The following is a 21,258-nucleotide window of genomic DNA, read 5'->3' as shown; positions in this document are numbered from 1 at the left end:
TAGCAACTGTAAGCAATTGATAATCCACTGAGCATTTCCGGTGTGCCTGGCCCTGTCCTAAGGCCGTGAATAAGCCAGGCAAGAAACCTGTCATCCTGGAGCCTGACAGTCAACATACAAACAAGAGGACGGGCAGATGGCTTAATGGTGACGTTGTTGGACTCCCATGTAGTCGACCGTAGTTCAAGTCCCGGACCCGGCGACTTAAACTCACGCTGGGCATGTGTGCGTGCGTGCCCAAGATCCCGAGAGGAGAATGGAGGAGAAGGGATTGCGGTGTGGCCATCCCCCCTGGGGGGTGATTTCTCGCTTTCTGTCTCTGTCTGTCTCTGTCTTTCTGACGAGCACACGCACCCTATAGCAAAAACCTCTCCAAAAAAAAACCCCCAAAATCTCTAAAAAATAAACATGTAAACAAGTTATGAAGGGACTTCAAAAAGTTCATGAAAACAAGAAGCAAGGATAGTCTATGGGCAAAGGAAGCATGGCAGGAGGCAAGATGGGAGGGCAAGGGAAGCCGGACCACACCAGACCTCCCTGATCACCGTGGGAACTTCAGATGCTTTCCTATTCCAGGTGTCATAGGAAACAGGAAGTGGCATGATTAGGTTTTAAAGGTCTCTCCAGGTGCCTGACTGAAAACGGGCTGAGGGGTCCACTCCTGTAGCCCAGGGGAGAAATGATGGTGGCTTGGATGGGCGACGCCAGTAGAGATGGGAGAAGGGAAGATTGGGGTGGACTGTGGCCCTTTTCTGTACCCCATGGCCATGAGCTTGTCCCCCCAGAGTGGCTGTAAGGAACGCAGAGAGGAGCCGACATGTGTGTTTGTGTGTGTATGACTGGAGGGTGCCTCAGAGAGAGAGAGAGAAAGGGAGAAGTGAAAACACCTGCCGTGGGAATGTCAGGCATGTACATGTACACACGCCTGGTGTGTTTCTCAAACTGCCGGGTCTGGGACTCGAACTGTATGGTTGACCATGTGGGATCCTACTACCTTAATCACCAGACCATGGAGCCACCTAGCTCCCCCAGGCACTTCCATAGCTTTTGCATTCACAATGAGGACACTCAGTTCCCACAGACTTCAAGTTTAGCTATTCTCTGTGGTTGAGGATAATGAAACCTCCCTATTTAAAAATATGTCTAGTTTTCTATGTAACACTTGGACGTGGTCCAGCTTTAAAAGATACGTAAGTTTTAATCATGAAAACTCTTCCTTCGTGGATTCCCTTCCTGAACAGCTACCATTGCTACCAAGTTCTTGTGAAGTCTTCCAGAAGATCAGCAAAAAAAAAAAAAGGTTTTGTTTATACAATTGCTACATACATTAATCTATCTAACACTGCATTTTCATTGTAATGTTCTAACACCACCTTAATATCAAATACATTTGACCTTCTTGCCAATGAAAAGGTTCGTGTTTAGATTTCAGCAAAAAAATAAAAACAGGTGGGGGGTGGGGTGGGGGGAGAACTGACATGTTTTTTCAGGTCAGTACAAACGCAGTAGACCTGACCCTGAAATCTATGTCCGGCTCATAAAGGAATGCACCTCCCTGAAGAGAGAGGGCGAGTTCTCCACCTGCTTCACGGAGCTGCAGCGAGACTTCCTGAGACAGCGTCCAACCAAACTGAAGAGCCTCATCCGCCTTGTCAAGTACTGGTACCAAAAGGTATAGCCCTCCCACCCAGCCACCTCATGGGACAGGAAGCAGGGGAAGGGAGGGACAGAAGGAGGGAGTGAAAGAAAGGAAATGGAGGGAAGAGGAGGAAGAGATGGGGGAGGAGAGAAATGAGGCAGCAGGAGAAGAAGGGGGAGAGGGAAAGGAGGGAAGTACGTGAAGGAAGGGATTTTTGGGTTTTGTTCACTGTCACTGAACTTCAAAGAGTGGCTGGAACATCCTAGGTGCTTGCTAAATCATTGTTGAACAATGCTCTGCCTGTGTGCACACACAGAGCCAACAACCCTCTTCAGCAGGCAGACAGGGCAAAATGCAGGCTTCAAACAAACGTGGATTTGGATAACCCTTCTTCCCATTTCCTGACTGCCTTAACACAAACAAAACCTCTCTGTTCTGTGTTCTCATTCCCAAAGAGTCAGCCAGCCTGACTGCAGTGGTGCATGCAGTAAGGCACAGCTGTGTGATACTGAAGCCACGTGGCAGGCCTGGGTTTGGTTCCCAGGCCAACCTGAACTCGCTGAGTGCAGTTCATGCACCTGTCATCCTAGCTAATTGGAAGGCTGGACCAAGTTCATGACATAGCAACACTCTGTTGGAAATACCTCCCTCCCTGACTCTCTCTCATAAAAAATAAAATGACATTAAAATATAAATAAATAAAGTAACATGGGAGCCATGGGTGGTATGGTGGTTAAGGTGCTGGATTCCCACATGCCAACTGTGGTTTGAATTCCCAGACCTAGGAGCTTGCTTTCTCAATTTCTCTCGCTCTCTCAATCTGGTCAGATTAAAAAATAAAAATAAATTAAATTAAATTATTAATTAAAAAAAGAAAAAGAAAAAGCGGAGCATGCCAAAACCATAGTAAAGCACATCACATGGGGCCTAGTATACAGCCAGGCCTATGAAATGCAGCTTCTTTTAGCCAGTTTGAGAATGTACATAATGAAAACTAACCCATTGTGTGCTGAGCTTAACTTACTCCTCTTTCTTTGGTGTGATATGCATTTCTATTCTCTTTTAAATGCCCCATAGCTTATTCAGTCTTCACGGTTCTTTCCGTGAGCTAGGTATGGGTAAGTATTATTATTAAACCCACCACACAGAAAGAAAAACTAAGGGCCAGGTAGCTCACTCAGCTAACAAGTAACAGAACTAAAACTTAATTTGAGTCTAACTGACTCGAGAATCTGCCTGATATACAGAAGTCTTTAAAACGCTGATGAAAGATGCATACCATGGGGACCAGCAGTTGGCGTAATGGCTATGTCGCTGGACTCCCACGAAGTCAACTGTGGTTCGCGTCCCGGACCCGGTAGCTTAAACTCACGCTAGGTGCATGTGCATGCGTGCCCAAGATCCCGAGAGGAGAATGGAGGAGAAAGGATTGCGGCATGGCCATCCCTCCTGGGGGGTGATTTCTCACTTTCTGTCTTTCTGTCTGTCTCTGTCTTTCTGGTGAGCGCACATGGCCTGTAGCAAAAACCTCTCGGAAAAAAAAATGCATACTATGAAAAAAAGGAAACCTCATATTTCAGGTTTTTGGGCACCAAAATAAACTCACACGGTAATTCTATTTTTCCACAAGTTTTTTGAAGTGCCCTCATGTAACCATTTGATATTCATTTGCTAGATAGATAAAAATAATTATCCTAATTTAAAAGTAACACCTCTAGAGGATCACTTCTTTTCTAAACTTCTCAGTGTTTGTTGTTTCAGGAATTTTAATCATGAAGCCTGGATATCATAGAACTTACAAAAGTGGTTTTTGATAAGAGCAGAACTGCCTTTAAGGACAGACTGAAAATTACTGAGGGCACTTTTGGTAACTATGGTGATGGGGGGGAACAATAGTGCTACTCATATTTATTAGAAAGAAACCAGAAATACTGGTTGTTTCACTATGACCGAGACAGTCCTGTATGACCAAGAATTACTATTTTTCTTTCTTTCTTGATCTCCTCTATCAATATAATGCAAATATCTTACACAACTTTAACCCCATTAACTGCCATCAAACGGCCTCTAATTTACATGCTCATTTTGTTATGTATTTCAAATTTCTCTGTGTTTTCAAGTGCCTCTAAGTATTATTATTATTGTTTTTAAACAACCCATATTTGTTTCATCTACCCTCATATTTATCACTTTCTTCACTGCTAATTCTTTTCTACCCCTCTAACCTTCTATCTGGGGTCATTTTCTTGAAGTATGCCCTTTGGGGTTTCTTTTGGTGACAGTCCATTGGTAGTGAATGCTCTCAATTTTTGTCTGTTAAAGGGTATTTTTGCTGGGTTGGTGGTCATTTCAATATGTTAAATATATCCTTCCATTTTCCAGTGTCTAGAAAAAAATTAGCTGTCAGTCTAACTGTGTCTCCTTTGTAAGTAATATGTCATATTTTCCTGGCTGTCTTTAAGATGTTTCTCTGTGCTTTTGATTAGTCTTAGGTTGTTTTTTTTTTTTCTTTTTTTAAGTTTTCTAAAAAAATCTTATCTCTCCCTCTCTCTCTCCTTGCCTCCCGAAACTCCAATTAAATGTATGTTAAACCCTTTAACCCTCTCTTCTGTATTTACATTTTTTGGTCTGTCTTTTCTTGCTTTATTCTGAACAGTTTCCTCTAATGTGCTCACAATTAACTAAATGTCTCTTTATCTGTGTCTAACTTGCTGTTGAGTTACTAATTGCAGTTATTGTCATTTTTAACCTAGGATTTCTGTTTCATTTTTTTCAAATCTGTCATGCTATTTTTTTTATGGCTTCTAGTTATCTATTTCTTTTATTTATTTATTTATTTTTAACTGAGAAACCACCTCCCGGAGGAATGCCAGGCCAGGCTGCAATCCCTTCTCCATTCTCCTCTCAGGATTTTTTTTTTTTTTTTTGGCACACACACACATGCACTTGGCATGACCCTCAAACCACCAAGTTCAGGATTTGAACCATGGTCAACCATGTCCAGCATTTTCACCACCATGCCATCTGCTGGCCCCTAATTCTCTATTTTATTTTTTGAACATAATATTCATAGTTCATCTAAAGTCTGTGTTCCATCCCTGCATATTTAAAGATTTGTAGATTCACTATTTCTCTTTTTTTCTGGCTATTACTCTTGGTGTCTTGGTCCCTTGTGTGCTTGGTTATCTATGTACTGGTCATTGTATTTGAAAATTGTGAAACAGTTTGAGGCATTGGGTGATCTATATTCCTTCAGGGAGAAATTTCTTGCTTATGTAAGGCCTTTAGGAATTCTTCAAGCCTTTTCTTTGGCTTTCAGGGTCCTTATAAGGTGAATTCTATTATTACTACTCACTTCACAGATGAAAATACGGAACTCTGAGAGTATAAGCCATCAGCTCAGAACCAGACAATGAGTCAGAATTAGTAAGCCACATCAGGAAGAACTCAGAGCTCAAGCTCTTAATCAGGAGTCAAACATTTTCACTCAAGAGCTAGGTAGTAAATACTGGGTTGTTAGAAAAGTCATGATGTCTTTTTCTGTTTTTCTACGCAAAATATGCATCATGACTTTTCCTACAACCCAGTACTTTAGGCCGTGAGGGCCACGCAATCTCTGTCACAACTATTCAACTCTGCATTGATGACATGAAAGGAACCCTAAACTAGACCTAGAAAAATGGGCATGGCTTTGTTACAAGAAAACTCGATTTACGGAAACAGGTGGCAGGCTAGATTTGGCCCAAAAGAAATGTCCTTTACACAAAACGTTGGACAAACCTATTTTCTAATGTTTTTTCCTGCCCGCAGTGTAAGGAGAAGCTTGGGAAGCCACTGCCACCACAGTACGCCATGGAGCTCCTGACAGTCCACGCCTGGGAGTACGGAAGCATGGAAACAGAGTTCAGTACTGCCCAGGGGTTTCAGACTGTCTTGAAATTAGTCATAAACTACCAGCAACTTTGCATCTTCTGGACAGTGTATTATGACTTTAAAGATCCCTATATTGGCTATTACCTGACCCAGCAGCTTAGGAAGCCCAGGTACCGTATCTCCATGTGGGTTAGCTCCCAGCATAAAGGAACCCGGGACTGGAGGGTTGAAACGTGCTTTGGAAATGGGTGGGGGGTGAGGGAGGAGTCTACACTGCCACTTGATTGAAATAACCACCTCCAGGGGCCAGCAGGTGGCATAATGGTTAACGTACTGGAGTCCCACATGGCCAACTGAGATTCTAGTCCCAGTGGTTTGAAAATCACACCAGGTGCATGTGTGTGCATGCCCAAAACCCTGAGAAGAGAATGGAGGAGAAGGGATGGCGACATGACCATCTGAGGGCCTGAGAAGTAAGGAGGGTTATCCAAACCCTAACAAGCAAATGAGTAAAATGGATGGGATTTGAATGGAAATAGCAGCAGCAGCAGCCGTAACAGTAATGGCTTTTGGGAACTGAAAACTTCGGGACCAGCAAATGGCATAATAGTTACATCACTGGACTCCCACATAGTCAACCGTAGTTTGAGTCCTGGACCCAGTGACTTAAAACTCACACTGGGCACCTGTGCATGTATACCCAAAATCCCAAGAGGAGAATGGAGGAGAAGGGATTATGGCATGGTCATTCCCCCCAGGGGGTGATTTCTTGCTGTCTGTCTTTCTCTCTGTGTCTCTGGTGAGCACATGCGCCCTATAGCAAATAAATAAATAAATAAATAAATAAATAGGAATTGAAAACTTCCAGTCAGACTAACACATCATAGTAAGAATTAGGATCACTATGACAACTTATATTGGTCCCTTGTTAGTGTGCTAGTCACTGCGCTAAACATGGCGCACGCCCTGGCTCCCACCACCCTCATACTGCAGCCTGTCTTTCCATTCCACAGATGAGGAGACCAAGGCTCATGGAGGTCAAGGGACATACCCAAAGGCACACCACTCCTAAAGGGCAGAGGTGCAATTAGAACCCAGGTCTGTCAAGCCCAAAGGCATGGCTCTTTCTTCTCACGCTCACTGCTCGCTGTGGCAGGGTATTCAGGATGCACCACAGGGACTGGTGCCCGCTGGGCTCTCTTCATGCCCTGAGTCCCAGCCTGCTCCAGGCTGGTGTTTTGCTTGGCCAGGAGCACCCAGCCTTCCTGGACAGAGTCCCCGCTCCTCACTTGCCCCTCCCTAAATGTTTCTCTTCAGGCCTGTGATCCTGGACCCAGCGGACCCTACGGGAAACGTAGCGGGTGGAGACCTAGAGCGCTGGCGGCGGCTGGCACGGGAGGCTGAAGACTGGCTGGGCGCCTCATGCTTTAGGAACTGGGATGGATCTCGGGTCAACTTCTGGGATGTACCGGTGAGAACTGCTTTCCCCTATTCCCTACTGCCTCTCCCCCTTGTACACACCTTGAGACAAGTAGCTGGGGAGATTCTCTACAGAAGAGATTTTTTAAATTTTCCCCAAAGAAATGATCTCTTGTGAAAGGTCACCCATAGACATAATAACATCACAGGCTGTGCTCATTTTATTCCCAGCGAGGTCCTAGAACTTGCGTGTTCCTTGTCTAGAGTTCATTCCACTAAGAATAACAGTAAACTGCCACCACCCCCGCTTGGGGAGAACAGATCTTGGGGCCCAGGTTCTGTTCTGAGATCTCTTACATACATTATCTCATTAAATCCTCCCAACGGCCCTGTAAGGTAGGTGATCTATTGTCCCCACCACACAGATGAGAGAAAAAAAAAAACAGAGGCTCAGAGAAATGAAGTCCCTTGCCCAAGGACACACGACTAAGGAGTGACAGAGCCTGGGAGTTAACCCCAGTGGGCTGCAAAGCCAGTGTGTGTTCACCGTGCTAAGCAGCCTGCCTTGTGTCCTCTCCTCTTAGCCTGACACAGAGGGGGCACAGAGCCACCAAGCCCCTTGGGCTGGGCCACACAGCTAAGGGCAGAGAGACCCACCCTCGGCTCTTTCTACCCCCCAGAAAGGGGTCTTTCTTAAGCCAGGGGATCAATGAACCTACAGGAAGCAGACTTGGAATTGGAGTTTGGGGTGCAGGATGTTTGGGGAAGGGGTACCACCAGAACCAACACCTGGGGAAAGGAGGGGAAGGATGCAGGAGAAGGCGTAGATGCAGAGGAGGTGACAAACTCAGCCAACGCCATGGACAGACCTGGAGGAGGACGGCCTTTCAAGCTGTCCCACAGCAGACAGAAGTGGCTAGGCCTCCCTAGCCACGTGTGAATCAGTCGCTGAAAATGGGCCATGCAGGAAGGGGTGTGGCCTTGAGGGAAAGGTTCTCTCTGCAGCTGCAAAGGGGCCGACAGCTGATGTCTGTTTCCCGGCCGCATTCTCCAGGAAGAACTTCCTAGACCTTCCCCAAAGGGGTCCAGGTGACATGACACAGTGCCACCATAAATGCCCACTGAGATGCAGTTCCAAGGTGGAAGGACCAGTTACCCAGTGTCATTGTATATTTGGCCCTTTCAAACGGAAAAAGGGAGGACCACGGGCCCTGTCGTCTCAAGACTTAGCAGCACCCTGATTTTCACACTCCAGGAAAAATCCACTTCACATCCGGATGACAACTGGGCCTGCGCCATCCTCTGAACGCCAGTGCATCTTACAAGAAAGGGCTCCAGGGTCACCTAGACCTGCCCTGATCCAGAGGGCCCCCAAGGTCCTCAGCGAACTGGGCCCTCATCTAGGCCCAGAACCCAGGTCTGACCCCGCCCCTTCCCCTCCCACCTGCTGTTCTGTGCATGTTTTCTCACCTATCCCAGATAGCATCTCCCCCTGCAGTCCCATCTCCAGACTGCGTTCTCTGAGAGATGAGAGATTTAGACAAAAAAGTGCAATCTCAGCCTTGTACCTGGTTACAATTCAATGTAATATCAGTAACAATAAAAATGACAGCAGATACCATGCGTTGGGAGTTTATTATATCGAGCCACAGAATCAAGGTGTATAGATACATATGTGTGTGTGTGTGTGTGTGTGTGTGTGTTCATGTTTCTTTCTTTTTTTTTTTTTTTTTGTAGAGGTTTTTGCTATAGGGCACGTGCACTCACCAGACAGACAGAGAGAGACAGAGAGATAGAAAGCGAGAAATCACCCCCCAGGGAGGATGGCCACGCCCAATCCCTTCTCCTCCATTCTCCTCTTGGGATCTTGGGCACGCACGCACACGCGCCCGGCATGAGTTTAAGCCACCGGGTCCAGGACTCGAACTGCGGTCGACTACGTGGGAGTCCAGCGACATAGCCATTACGCTAACTGCTAGTCCCTGTCCATGTTTCTTGATTGACCTACAAATGTTTATTGAGCACCTACTATGTGCCAAGCACTGTCCTAGGCCTGCAAACACAGCAAGGAACAATGTCAACCAAAATCCCTATCATCCCAGATTCAATATTAGTGTGGATTTTAGTATCAAATGGTTCGCATAGTTCTGATTTTCCTAGTAAGGATAATCCTGAGACCAGCATCCATGACTTGTCCTTTACCCACAACTAATGGGGCAAAGGACAAGCCAATTTCTAAGAAAATTGCAGAACATCTAATACAGTAGCCACTCGTCCCATGTGACTGTGGAGTACTTGACACGAATCGAATCTAAACTGAGATGTTCTGCGATGTCAAACAATATCCTCCTGGGCTTCAAAGACTTTGAACCCCCCCAAAAAAAAGAAAAAATAAAAAGAATGTTAAATTCTTTAATAACTGATCTTTTTAAATAAAAATTGTTTAAAGTTTATTTATTTTTAGTTTATTTAATTTTGTTTATTTATTATTATTCTTCAATTTGACCAGAGAGAGAGGGAGAGTGAGGCACCAGGTCTGGTACTCAAACCACAGTTGGTCATGTGGGAGTCCAGCAGCTTAAACCACCACGCCACCTGCTTGCCCCAACAACTGATCATTTTTTTAAATTATGTGTTGAGTGGCTGGTAGGTAGCATGACAGGGGGCTGGCCAACCACAGTTTGAGTCCCAGGCCTGGTGGTTTCCTTTCTTGATTCTCCTCTCTGTCTGTCTCTCTGTCTTTCTCTCTCTCATCAAATTAAAAAAATAATAATAGCAAATTGAATTAAATAAATCATCTTTTTAAAAAAAATACATGTTGAAATGACAATTTTTGATGTATCGAGTTAAATCAAAATGAACTTTGTCTGTTATCCATTTATCTGTCAAGGTATTGCTGGTGCAATACCCACGTCTCAGCCTTCCAAGTAGCTAGAATCACAGGCTTTTTAGGTTGCTCTGGGAATTGAACCCAGAGCTTCCCATGTGGCCTCAGCCTCTGGGGTAGCAATGTCTACTAGTGCATGCCACTGGGCCTGGGTGTCTTTTCACTTTTTTAACGTGGCCACTAGCAAATGTGAAAATGACACATGTGCTTTGTATTTTATTTCTATTAGACAGCTCTACCCTAGGAGGTGAATCACTGGGTGGAAGGACAGGCAGGGTGGCTCCAGAGCCTAGCAGCTAAGCACTGTGCAGGAGGGGGGACTGGGGCCCACACAACTGCCTGCAGCGTAAGTCCTAGCCCCAGTGGCTTAGAAATCATGCTGGGCGTGTGTGCACATGCTAGGATCCTAGAGGAATGGGGACGTGGAAGGAAAGGAGGTTGCAGTATAATCAGGCCCTGTTTCTGTCTGTCTCTCGAATGTGCACAGGCTCCTGACGGCATAAAAGAGAAGCTATACCAGTTTATATCGCCACGCCATCACACCATCTTTGGTAACTTTTGTAAGATGTCAAAACAGAAAAGTCCTATAAATACCAGAAAAGAACCAAGCATGCTCTTGTCACCTGAGTCACTGGTCACCCTTGGCTGGTGAGCAGTCTTGGGCTTGTCCATGTTTACTTTTTCTCTTTTTTTTTTTTTTAAGAGAGGTTTTTGTTATAGGGCACATGCGCTCGCCAGAGAGAGAGAGAGACAGAAAGCGAGAAATCACCCCCCAGAGGGGATGGCCACGCTGTAATCCCTTCTCCTCCATTCTCCTCTTGGGATTTTGGGCACACATGCACATGTGCCTGGCGTGAGTTTAAGCTACCGGGTCCAGGACTCGAACTACAGTCGACTACATGGGAGTCCAGCGACATAGCCATTACGCCAGCTGCTGGTCCCGCATGTTTCTATCTCTCCATCTGATCCCCAGCACCGCTGTGAGCTGAGTTTCCCTATTATTCTCATAATAAGTTGAGGACTTGAGTTTCTGAGGGCTGAGAGCAGGCACCCAGGGCCGTCTGGCGAGAAGGAGTCAGAGTCTGGACTTGAATCCCAACCCTTCTCACCCTGAAGTTGTCTCCATCAGTTTTTGTGGTGCTGACAAACACCTGAGGCTGGGTGATTGATAAAGAAAATAGCGATTGAGACCAGCAGGTGGCATCGTGGTCAAGGCACTGCACTCCCACGTGGGTGAATGCAGTTCAAGTTCCGGCTTAACACTCATGCTGGGTGCATGTGTGTGTGTCCCAAATAGCCAGAATTACAGGCCACCATTTTTTGGCTATTCTGAAGGCTTGGTCATCAACTGGATAACCTGGGAGGGAGGAAGCGTGTGTGTGTCTGTGTGTGTATGTGTGTGTGAGAGAGAGAGAGACAGACAGACAGAGACAGAGACAGAGAGCCACCCAAATGAATGTGGGTGTCAACAAGTGTGCTTGTGATGTCAATGTGGGCCAACCTTAAGAGGGCCTAAGATTTGGGACCAGCAGTCGGTGTAATGGCTATGTCGCTGGACTCCCATGTAGTCAATTGCAGTTCGAGTCCTGGACCCGGTAGCTTAAACTCACGCTGGGCTCATGTGTGTGCATGCCCAAGATCCTGAGAGGAGAATGGAGGAGAAGGGATTGCAGCGTGGCCATCCCCCATGGGGGGTGATTTCTCACTTTTTGTCTCTCTGTCTCTCTCTGTCTCTCTGATGAGCGCACATGCCCTATAGCAAAAACCTCTCCCAAAAAAAAGGGAAAAAAAAAAAGGGCCTAAAATTTGAATGAACCTGGTTTGCTGGGGCAGTTGATGTCAACATGCTCCTTCTGCCTCGGAATCCTGAGAAGAGAATGGAAAGGGCATTGTGGCGTGGCCATCCTCCCAGGGAGTGATTTCTTGCTTCCTGTCTCTGTCTCTCTCTGTCTCTCCAGCGAGCACACGTGCCCTATAGCAAAAATCTCTTCAAAACAAAAATGAAAATTGAAGCTCCCAAGCTGTCCATGTCTGAGTCTCCAGAGATCAAGTCCCATGTGGGGGACTTGGTCTTCCTCCTTTCTGAGGAAAAGAGCCAAGAAGAGTGAATATTTAGCCAAGAGAAGAGAGGGTCAAGTTTCAGGAGGAAACCAGGGCACAACTGGAAGCTGTCCAGGAGTAAATATTTGGCATGAAGTTGAAGGTCCAGGGTTGATGGGCGGACCCCACACACACTCAGGGGCATCCTCTCAGCTCAAAGGAGAAGAATGCTGATGCCCTGCTGTCTTTGATACCTCCTCACACAAAGCCCTCCTAGCAAAAGCTTTGCCCCTGTTTATGAGGTGCCAGGGCCTCTCCCCAGCCATTGACTGGTCAGTAATGCCCCTCCAAACCTTCCTTCATGGGGGTCACAGACCAGGGCTCTGGAGTCGATCTGGTGTTTTACTCTTCCAGGGGTACCTAGGCTTCCGGAACAGAGCCCTCGCCCCTCGCCTGTCCTTTGCTAAGTGTTCCTCTCTAGGCTTATGATTTCGAATCCCGCTGACCCTATAGGAAATGTGGGCAGTAGAGACCCAGAGGGCTGACAGCAGCTGGCACAGGAGGTGAAGCCTGGCTCGATTTCCTGTGCTTTAGGAAATGGGATGGGTCTTTGGATGGCTCCTGGGATGTGCTGGTGAGACCATCTGATTTCCCGCCATTCACCCCCCGCCCCTCCACATAGCTCTGCAACTACTCTTGACTCAAACTCAAGTCCACCTGACTCCAAAACTCTTGCCCTTTTTGTTGTTTGTTATTGTTGTTATTTGTTATAGGCCATGCACACTCACCAGACAGAGACAGACAGGAATGAAAGCATCCCATAGTGTTTTGCCCATGCTACAACCTTTTCCTCATTCTCCTCAGGATTTGGGCATGCGCACACACACGCCCAGCATGTTTTCCAAGTTGCCGGGTCCAGGACTCGAACTATGCAGGTCAGCCACATGGGATCCAGCCACCTTAACCACCACGCCACCAGCTGACCCTTCCTTGACCCTATTTAACATAGACCCCTTCCCTGGTTACAGTGACGTCAGTTCTCCTAGGTTCAGGGGAGGATTGAGGTCCCCACCGATCTGTACTTCACCTCTATGTGACCCTCAGGAGCCTGATTCTGGCCTTTTACAGAGTCAGAGCAAAATCAGGGTACATTATAACTACCAGACAGGTACATGCCAGCCCATCAAACCGGATTCATTCCAATTTACGCCCTCTTCAGGATGATCTGCACTCTGACATCACACTCGTCAACACACACATTCATTTGTGTTGGTCTCTGTCTCTTTCTTTTTTAAAAAATTAATTTATTTATTTAATGCCATTTGTTAGTATTACTTTTTAATTTGATCAGAGAGAGAGAGAGAGAGAGAAAGGGAAAGTGAGAAAGCAAGCCACCAGGTCTGGGACTCAAACCGTGGTCTACCGTGTGGAATCCAGTGCCTTAACCACCACGCCACCTGCCAGCCCCTTCGCTGTCTCTTTCTAACACACACACACACACATACACACACACACACAGAGACACACACGCTCCCTCCCAGGTTAGCCAGCTGATGACCGACACTTCAGGACAACCAATGAAATGATGACGGTTGGCTCCCAATTCCAGCCTCAGGCCTGGGGTTTTGACTGCATGGTTCCATATTTTCTGCCTTGGCCAATGTCTTTGCCTTAGCATTTCTACACGTACCCACGCACTGGGAACAGGCAGTAGAACTGCCCCCTGCTTGCTCCTCATCTTCTGCTCAGGCAACCTCGAATTGCATCCAGTCTTGTTTCTGGCAGTAGGACAGCTCATCCCACTGATAGTATAACCCTAACCATTACACATTATGACCTCTATTCATTCCAAATCACATGGCAGGCGCATGCTAAGGACCGAACATTCCTTATCTCATGTCGTCCTCACTTAAAGACCTTGTGAGGTGGCCCAGCAGGCTCGGAGGAGAAAGGAGTCCTGACATATTTTTCTATGTTTTTTCCAATGCAAAAAGGCATCATGTCTTTCCTGACGACCCAATAGATAGGGCTTCCTATTCTGGCCCCTGCCACTGACTTTGCTGTGTGACCTGGACACACTTCTAGCCTTCTCTGGGCCTTGGTTTCTTTTCTTTTCTTTTCTTTCTTTTTTTTCTTTTTTTGAGAGGTTTTTGCTACAGGGCACGTGAGCTCTTCAGAAAGGCAGAGAGAGACACAGAGACAGAAAGCAAGAAATCACCCCCCAGGGGGGATGGCCACGCCACAATCCCTTCTCCTCCATTCTCCTCTCGGGATCTTGGACACGCACGCACACGCGCCCAGCGTGAGTTTTAAGCCACCGGGTCCGGGACTTGAACCGTGGTCCACTACATGGGAGTCCAGTGACATAGCCATTACGCTAACTGCTGATCTGTGGGCCTTGATTTCTTGACTAAATATAATAGGTTTGGATCAGACAAGGGCTATGGCATCTTAGTTCCTCCTGGATTCATGGTCCTGACGTCAGGGGCTTGGCCCTCCACCAAGCCACTGTCTAGCTTTGCACTGCTCAGCCTTTTCCACGGTACCCCAAAGGTGAAGGTGAATGAACGCATGCCAACGAGACCGGAACCCTGCACGATCTTGTATTTTACCTTGAAAACATTAAGGTGATTTTTTGCATCTCCTTCATAATAGACCTAAGCTTCAGTTCGTATAAGAATGTGCTCTGTGTCCTCATCTTAATAATGGAGATAGTTAGGGGCCAGCAGATGGTGTAGCAATGACATCACTGGACTCTCAGATGACCAACCATGGTTCAAATCCCAAACCCGGTACCTTGAAGATTACACCAGGTGCATGTGTTTGCATGCCCACGATCTCAGGAGGAGAATGGAGAAGGGATTGGGCATGGCCATTCCCACTGGAGGGGTGATTTCTCACCCCTCCTCCCACTGTCTCTGTCTCTTTCTCTGGTGAGCGCATGCACCCTAAGGCAAACACCTCTAAAAAATAAATAAAATAATGGAGATAGTTATCCATCTTTGGATTTTTTGCAAGCATGAATACATGTAATGATCTTAGAAAGTTTGCCTAGTACAGCTCTCTGTAAGAGTTATGTGAGTATTTGCTAGTATTAATTCTGTTCTTATTTACCCTGGCGCTCTGGGGATAGCGCCATCATTTAGGCAGACCGCCACATCCCCCATGCTCAGTGTATTCACCTTCCGAGTATACATAATCATAATAGTGACTGCCTATTAAACACGGCACTATTCTGAGCACTTGCTCTTTTTTTTTTTTTTGGAGAGGTTTTTGCTATAGGGCCCATGCACTCGCCAGAAAGACAGAGACAGAAAGTGAGAAATCATGCCCCAGGGGGGAACGGCCACGCTGCAATCCTTTCTCCTCCATTCTCCTCTCGTGATCTTGGGCACGCACGCACACGCGCCTGGCGTGAGTTTTAAGCCACCGGGTCTGGGACTCGAACCGTGGTCGACTACATGGGAGTCCAGTGACATAGCCGTTATGCCAACTGCTGGTCCCCTAACTACTTGCTATGCTTAATTTAAAAAAAAAAAATTTTATTTAACTTTTTTTTTTTTTTAATTTTTATTTTACAAGAAAGGGACAGAGTGAGAGAGAGAGGAAGTGAGAAAGCAAGCCACCAGGTCCAGGTCTGGGACTCAAACTGCAGTCGGCCATGTGGGAATCCAGCACTCTAAACCACCACACCACTTGTGGGTCCCTATTTTTATTATTATTTTTATTTTTTAGTTTACTATAGGATGTGTGCATTCACAGAGACAGAGAGAAAAAGTGAGAAAGCATTCCCCCTCACCCAGGGGGAGGTCACACTGCAATCCCTTCTCCTCCATTCTCCTCTCAGGATCATGGCACATTCCCGAAACTGCCAGGCCCAGGATTCAAACCACACAGTCAGCCATGTGGGACCTAGCTGCCCTCACCCCACCACCACCAGCAGACCCCATGCCTCATTTCATTGATTCTTTACGACAAGCCTATGAGACCTGAACCGTTTCATTTTCCATTTTACTAACGAAAAAAATGAGTTATGGAGATATCCAGTAACTGGCCCAGAGCCACCCAAGTGGCAGCAGCAACATAGTGAACTGCGGAGAGAGCTCACTTTTCCGAGCAATGTCCTTGGGAGTGTGAAGAAAAGCAATAAAGTCAGCTCGTTCTGAGCTGGAATCCCGGCTCCATGGCTTGCCAGCTATATAATCTGGGGCAGAGCCCAGGACTTCTGTGCCTCAGTTTTCTCAGCTATAAAATAGGATGAAGACTTATACTCGTCCCAGGACCAGCAGTTAGCATAATGGCTATGTCACTGGACTCCCACGTAGTCGACTGCAGTTCGCGTCCTGGACCCGGTGGCTTAAAACTCACGCCGGGCGCGTGTGCGTGCGTGCCCAAGATCACGAGAGGAGAATGGAGGAGAAGGGATTGCGGCATGACCATCCCCCCGGGGGGTGATTTCTCGCTTTCTGTCTCTCTGTCTCGGTGTGTCTGGCGAGCGCACATGCCCTATAGCAAAAAACCTCTCCAAAGAAAAAGAAAAATAATTATACTAGCCTCGTAGAGTCATGGCGAGGATACAAGGAGGGAATATATGGGCCGCCAGGTGGTATGGTGGTTAAGGGTGCTGGACTCCCACATGGCTGACCATGGTTTGAGTCCCAGACCTGGTGGCTTGCTCTCTCACTTTCTCTCTCTCTCCCCCTCTCTCTTCCTCTCTGGTCAAATTAAAATAAACAAATAAATGGGACCAGCAGTTAGTGTAATGGCTATGGGACTCCCGCGTAGTCGACTGCGGTTCGCGTCCCGGACCCGGTGACTTAAAACTCATGCCGGGCGTGTGTGCGTGCATGCCCAAGATCCCGAGAGGCGAATGGAGGAGAAGGGATTGCGGCGTGACCATCGCCCCGGAGGGTGATTTCCTGCTTTCTGTCTCTCTGTCTCTCTCTGTCTGTCTGGCGATCGCACGTGCCCTATAGCAAAAAGCTCTCCAAAAAAAAAAAAATTAAAAGGAGGGAATACAACTTTCAGCCCAAGGTCCAGCATGCAGTAAAGGCTCACAAAATGAATGCTAAGGAGTCAGGACAGTACCTCGGACCATACAGTTAACCCTCAGTACCTTCAGGAAACAGATTGCAGGACACTGTGAAACTGAGATCTGCAGATGCTCCAGTCCCTTATATAAATGGCACAGTATTTGCATGTAACCTACGCACATCCTCCTGTTACTGGCAACCTTGGGCCAGCTGCCACTTCTCACAGCCACTGAGAAGAGAGACAGAGACTGGAGAAGGGAGTTTATGTCTGCAGCTGAGTTCTAGGGAGACAACAAGCACCACCGAACTGTCTCCACAGCTCAACATGTCTTCGGTGTTTATGGACACAAGATACGAACCCGTGCAAGTCATTCTCACGACGACCAAGTCCACCGCTTTCCCCTGAGTAAATATCTGATTCCTGCTTTTACTTCAAAGACCACTCCTGGTTTCTCATCCGACCACTCCTCAAACACGTCTCCCTCTGGCTCAGCACTTGGTCAGATTAAGGGGGACCCCCTGCGCCCCATAAATCTCTGAGTTCTAGTGAAAATTTCCTAGTACGGTGCAGTGCTCAGTCTCCATAGAGTTATAGATTGAAAAATCTTAGGCACTACCATCCCAAGCCAGCCCAGGGTTACAGAGTAGAATAATCTAGAATAATCAAGAGGCTGGGATTCCCAGGTGTCTCAGGTGGATGTGGTTTCACTTTGATGTGATGAAGCCGGGACATGATTCCCCTCTGACAGTAGTACTCAGAGCTTACCATTCAGAAGGTCTCAGGCAAGGACTGCACCAATTTTCGTGCAAAAACCACAGCAATTTTCAGGCAAAAACTGTGATAGGCAGTTAGCTAGAAATGAGCAGGCAGTCCTAAGAAAATACCAGAAAGACAGCAGCACTCAAACACAGTTTATCAGGAGTTACAACAGACCCTCTGCAAGAATGGCCTCCTCCCACCCAGCTCCTGGCACCGGGAAGGCGAGGCAGATCTCGTTTTCCTTCTTTAGTACCTGAGACAGGGAGGGTTGTTCATTTCTTTTATCATTCCTCATAAATACGAAGGGACTCAACAAGACATTTTGGTCAACCTCCTGATTCCCACTGGCAATAAACTGATTGGGCAGTTCATCCGAATAAGGATGCTCAGACCTTCTAAGTCCACACTGAGCATGTGCAACTAGGTCATTGAATTCTTCACCTCTGAGAGATACACAAATGCAGGGGAAAGCCTGTGAACTCAAACAAAGGAGCCGGATATTCTGACAGACCGCCCCCTGCTAAATATTTATTCTCAACTCTTGGAATAAATGTAACACCTAACCCTATGCCCGGTGCAACTGTCCACTGGCAGCTGCCTGCCTGCATGCCTTTCAGACATGTAGGTTTACTTCTTTCGTAAAAAAATTTCCTAAAAATCTTCACCTCTGGGACAGCAGATGGCATAGTGGTTACATCACTGGACTCCCACATGGCCAACCACAGTTCGAGTACCAGACCTGGCAGCTTGAAACTCACGCCAGGCTCATGCGCATGTGTGCCCAAAATCCTGAGAAGAGAATGGAGGAGAAGGGATTGTGGCATGGCCATCCTCCCGGGGGATGATTTCTCACTTTCTGTCTCTCTGTCTCTCCAGCGAGCACACACATCCTATAGCAAAAATTCAAAAAAAAAAAAAATCTTTACTTTCCTATTAAAACTTCCCTTTTCCAACTTTACACACATTTATGGTTTTTCATTTTGCATCTTAGGATGGGTCTCTCATCTTAGAGATTTGGACCCAAAGAACTAAGGATTTACACAATGCAGCTCAACCCTCTCCCATCCTTTGATGAAACTACTCAGAGAATAGCTCAGAGGAGCAGAACTTCCAAACACGCTTACCAAAGTGTTATCACTGACAGAGTTTTCTAAACAACAGTCCTTGTTAACAGGCGCGCTCGTGTGTGCAAAACCTCCACAGCTTTCCTGACTGATTTAGTCAGGGCTCATACAAACAACTCTATTCTGACTGAAATGTTCACATTCCCTCCCCCCTTTTTTTTTGGAGAGGTTTTTGCTATAGGGCGCATGCGCTCACCAGACAGACAGAGAGAGACAGAGAGACAGAAAGCGAGAAATCACCCCCCAGGGGGGATGGCCATGCCTCAATCCCTTCTCCTCCAATCTCCTCTCGGGATCTTGGGCACACATGCACACACACCTGGCGTGAGTTTAAGCCGCTGGGTCTGGGACTTGAACTGCAGCCGACTACATGGGAGTCCAGCGACATAGCCATGATGCCAACTGCTGGTCCCTTCCCCTCTTGACCAAGAACTCTGTCTGTAAGAGTCATTGATCACTTACGTTATGATCTTGCAGTAATTGTCCCTTGGTGCTGGGATGGACCTGCCCTGGTTGTTGGTCAAGTTGTCCCACACCAGAGGGGAGTGACCAGAGACTCAATCAATCAATCAATCAGTAACAGAAACAAAAGCCCGAAGTGGAAAATGTTATCATTCATATTAATCAGAGTACGTTCACTTTACTTAACAATGACTCAAACATCCCATGAATATCCATTAGTCCATTTCTCATAACATGACGGTAAGGTCTACAAGTCATCTAAAAATGATTATTTATAAGCATCCCATTTCCAATCACTTCATTTTAAAAACCACATGCCTCAGCTGTGTAAACCGAGATGCCAGAAGGAAACCAGTTCAAAGCATCCCCACACACACACACAGGATCACGCGCGCGAACACACATACACACACACACACACACACACACACGATCACACAAGACGTTCATAGCACATTGATTTTTCAAAAACCTCTTTAACCTTTTTCCTTTTGTTCCAAATGAGTTTCTGAGTTAAATCTGAGATGTTTACCGTTGAGTCAGAACTGGCTGAACCTGAGAAAACAAATTCTCCAAGAGACTGAATCCTCCTCTCTTATCCTAAAACCCTAAGAGGGAAAAAGGGAAAAAGCAACAGATTCGAAGTACACAGAGGAAAGAGGAAACACACACACACACACACACACACACACACACACACACGAAATACGCAGAGAACTAAGGTTTGAAATCCACCAGAAAGGATACGAATTTCTCTGAGGCTCACCCTAGAACAGGAGCAGGGGCCAGAACCTCCAAAGATGACCCCTGTCCCTGTGAAGGTTTATGTACTCAGCGCTTGCGTAACCTCGTGCCAAGGGCAGCTCCTGTTTTTAGAACTTTGCAGGTAGGACGGAATCCACACATTCACCCCATGCAAGCTCTCTACAGCTGGGGATGCTGAGGCACAAAGAGGCCAGGGGACGTGCTTGAGGACACACGCCTAGGTGTCAAGCTCTGACATTGGGGTTCTAGGGCAGGCGCCTTGAATCCAGAGCTGCTAGCGGAGCTGCGGGGGCAGGGCAGAGAAGCGGCGGAACTTGAATTTGGCTTTCCCAGCCCTGGATTTGCAGGGGCGGAGCAGAGGGCCTGAGCTTGAGTTTTGGTTTCCCTGCTGCGGTGGGGCGGGACAGAGGCTGGTGAACTTAAGTTTCACTTCCCAGCTCTGCGTGGCCGGCCAAGGAAGCTCTCAGCTTCTCACTCTGCCGTTAGCTACAGTGCAGCAAGCAGCTGGGAGCAATGGGGAACCTGGTGTCCGATTTGTTCTCAGGGCAGCCTGATCTGCGCTCGGTGCCGGCTCAGCAGCTGAGCGACTTTGTCAGAAATTCCCTGGAGCCCTCTGAAGAGTGTCAGAAGGCAATCAAGTGGACCGTGGACGCCATCTGTTGCATCCTGAAAAGAGACCAGCAGCAGCCCCTGATCCAGGATGTAGCCAGAGTGAGTCTAGGGATGGGGCTAGGGATGTGGGAACCAGGGAGGCCGGGAGTCTGGTGCTGGGCCCCTCGGATGCGACTTCCCCACCCTGGATGAGATGACGGGATCGGGCATAGAGGGACAGGCACTCCCTTGACTTGTACCACTCTGGACAGGAGGCATAACACCCATGTTAGAAGGGCCCAAGGCTTACATGGATCATGTTCTTAGCCCAAGGCCTGGAAGTACCCAGTACCTTAGCTGTGGTTGTTTGCAGTAGTGTCTGTTCTTCCTCAGAAGGAAACTGAGGCTAGAGGACATTGCTGAAACTACTCAATGTGGCTCTGTGGTTTCTCGAGAGAGTTTGGCGCTGGACCAGACAGCGGTGTGTGGTGGTGAAGGCAGCTGGATCCCACATGGCCAGCTTTGAGGGCTGAGTTCCTGAGACCTGGCAGCTTGGAAAACACACTGGGTACATGGTCACACGTGCCCAAAATCCTGACAGGAGGGAGACATGGAGAAGAGAGCACAGCATGACCATGCCTCATCTGAGTTTCTCTCTTTACCTT

General features: G+C 47.2%; 2 protein-coding genes and 1 long non-coding RNA gene across 6 annotated transcripts in view; 2 read left to right on the top strand and 1 right to left on the bottom strand.

Moving 5' to 3' along the window:
• The window catches only part of OAS1 (2'-5'-oligoadenylate synthetase 1), a 12,214-nt gene extending 3,667 nt beyond the window's left edge, over positions 1–8,547 (top strand). The window contains exons 3-6 of one of the 3 annotated variants that reach the window (XR_003549910.1): positions 1,491–1,672; positions 5,450–5,682; positions 6,526–6,610; positions 6,830–6,965. Coding sequence is in view for 2 of the 3 variants with exons in the window: in XM_014589036.2 (XP_014444522.1) it covers positions 1,491–1,672; positions 5,450–5,682; positions 6,830–6,983; positions 8,187–8,237 (620 nt within the window). In the remaining variant the exon portion in view is untranslated. The other 2 variants (XM_014589036.2, XM_027773130.1) reach the window with 2 other exon arrangements.
• The window catches only part of LOC106735201 (uncharacterized), a 21,866-nt gene extending 1,824 nt beyond the window's left edge, over positions 1–20,042 (bottom strand). The window contains exons 1-2 of the long non-coding RNA XR_001370601.2: positions 20,004–20,042; positions 17,658–17,764 (exon numbers count right to left, since the gene is read on the bottom strand). This is a non-coding gene — a long non-coding RNA (uncharacterized LOC106735201). The remainder of the gene's footprint in view (positions 1–17,657; positions 17,765–20,003) is intronic.
• Positions 20,043–20,247: 205 nt separating this feature from the next.
• The window catches only part of OAS2 (2'-5'-oligoadenylate synthetase 2), a 30,313-nt gene continuing 29,302 nt past the window's right edge, over positions 20,248–21,258 (top strand). The window contains exon 1 of one of the 2 annotated variants that reach the window (XM_014589035.2): positions 20,248–20,713. In XM_014589035.2, the coding sequence (XP_014444521.1) occupies positions 20,516–20,713 (198 nt within the window). In that variant the 5' untranslated portion in view covers positions 20,248–20,515. The remainder of the gene's footprint in view (positions 20,714–21,258) is intronic. The other variant, XM_014589034.2, reaches the window with a different exon arrangement.

Source organism: Tupaia chinensis, unplaced genomic scaffold (genome assembly GCF_000334495.1).
Source record: "Tupaia chinensis unplaced genomic scaffold, TupChi_1.0 Scaffold000323_1, whole genome shotgun sequence".
NCBI lineage: Eukaryota > Metazoa > Chordata > Mammalia > Scandentia > Tupaiidae > Tupaia > Tupaia belangeri.
This window is presented reverse-complemented; position numbering and strand designations above follow the sequence as displayed.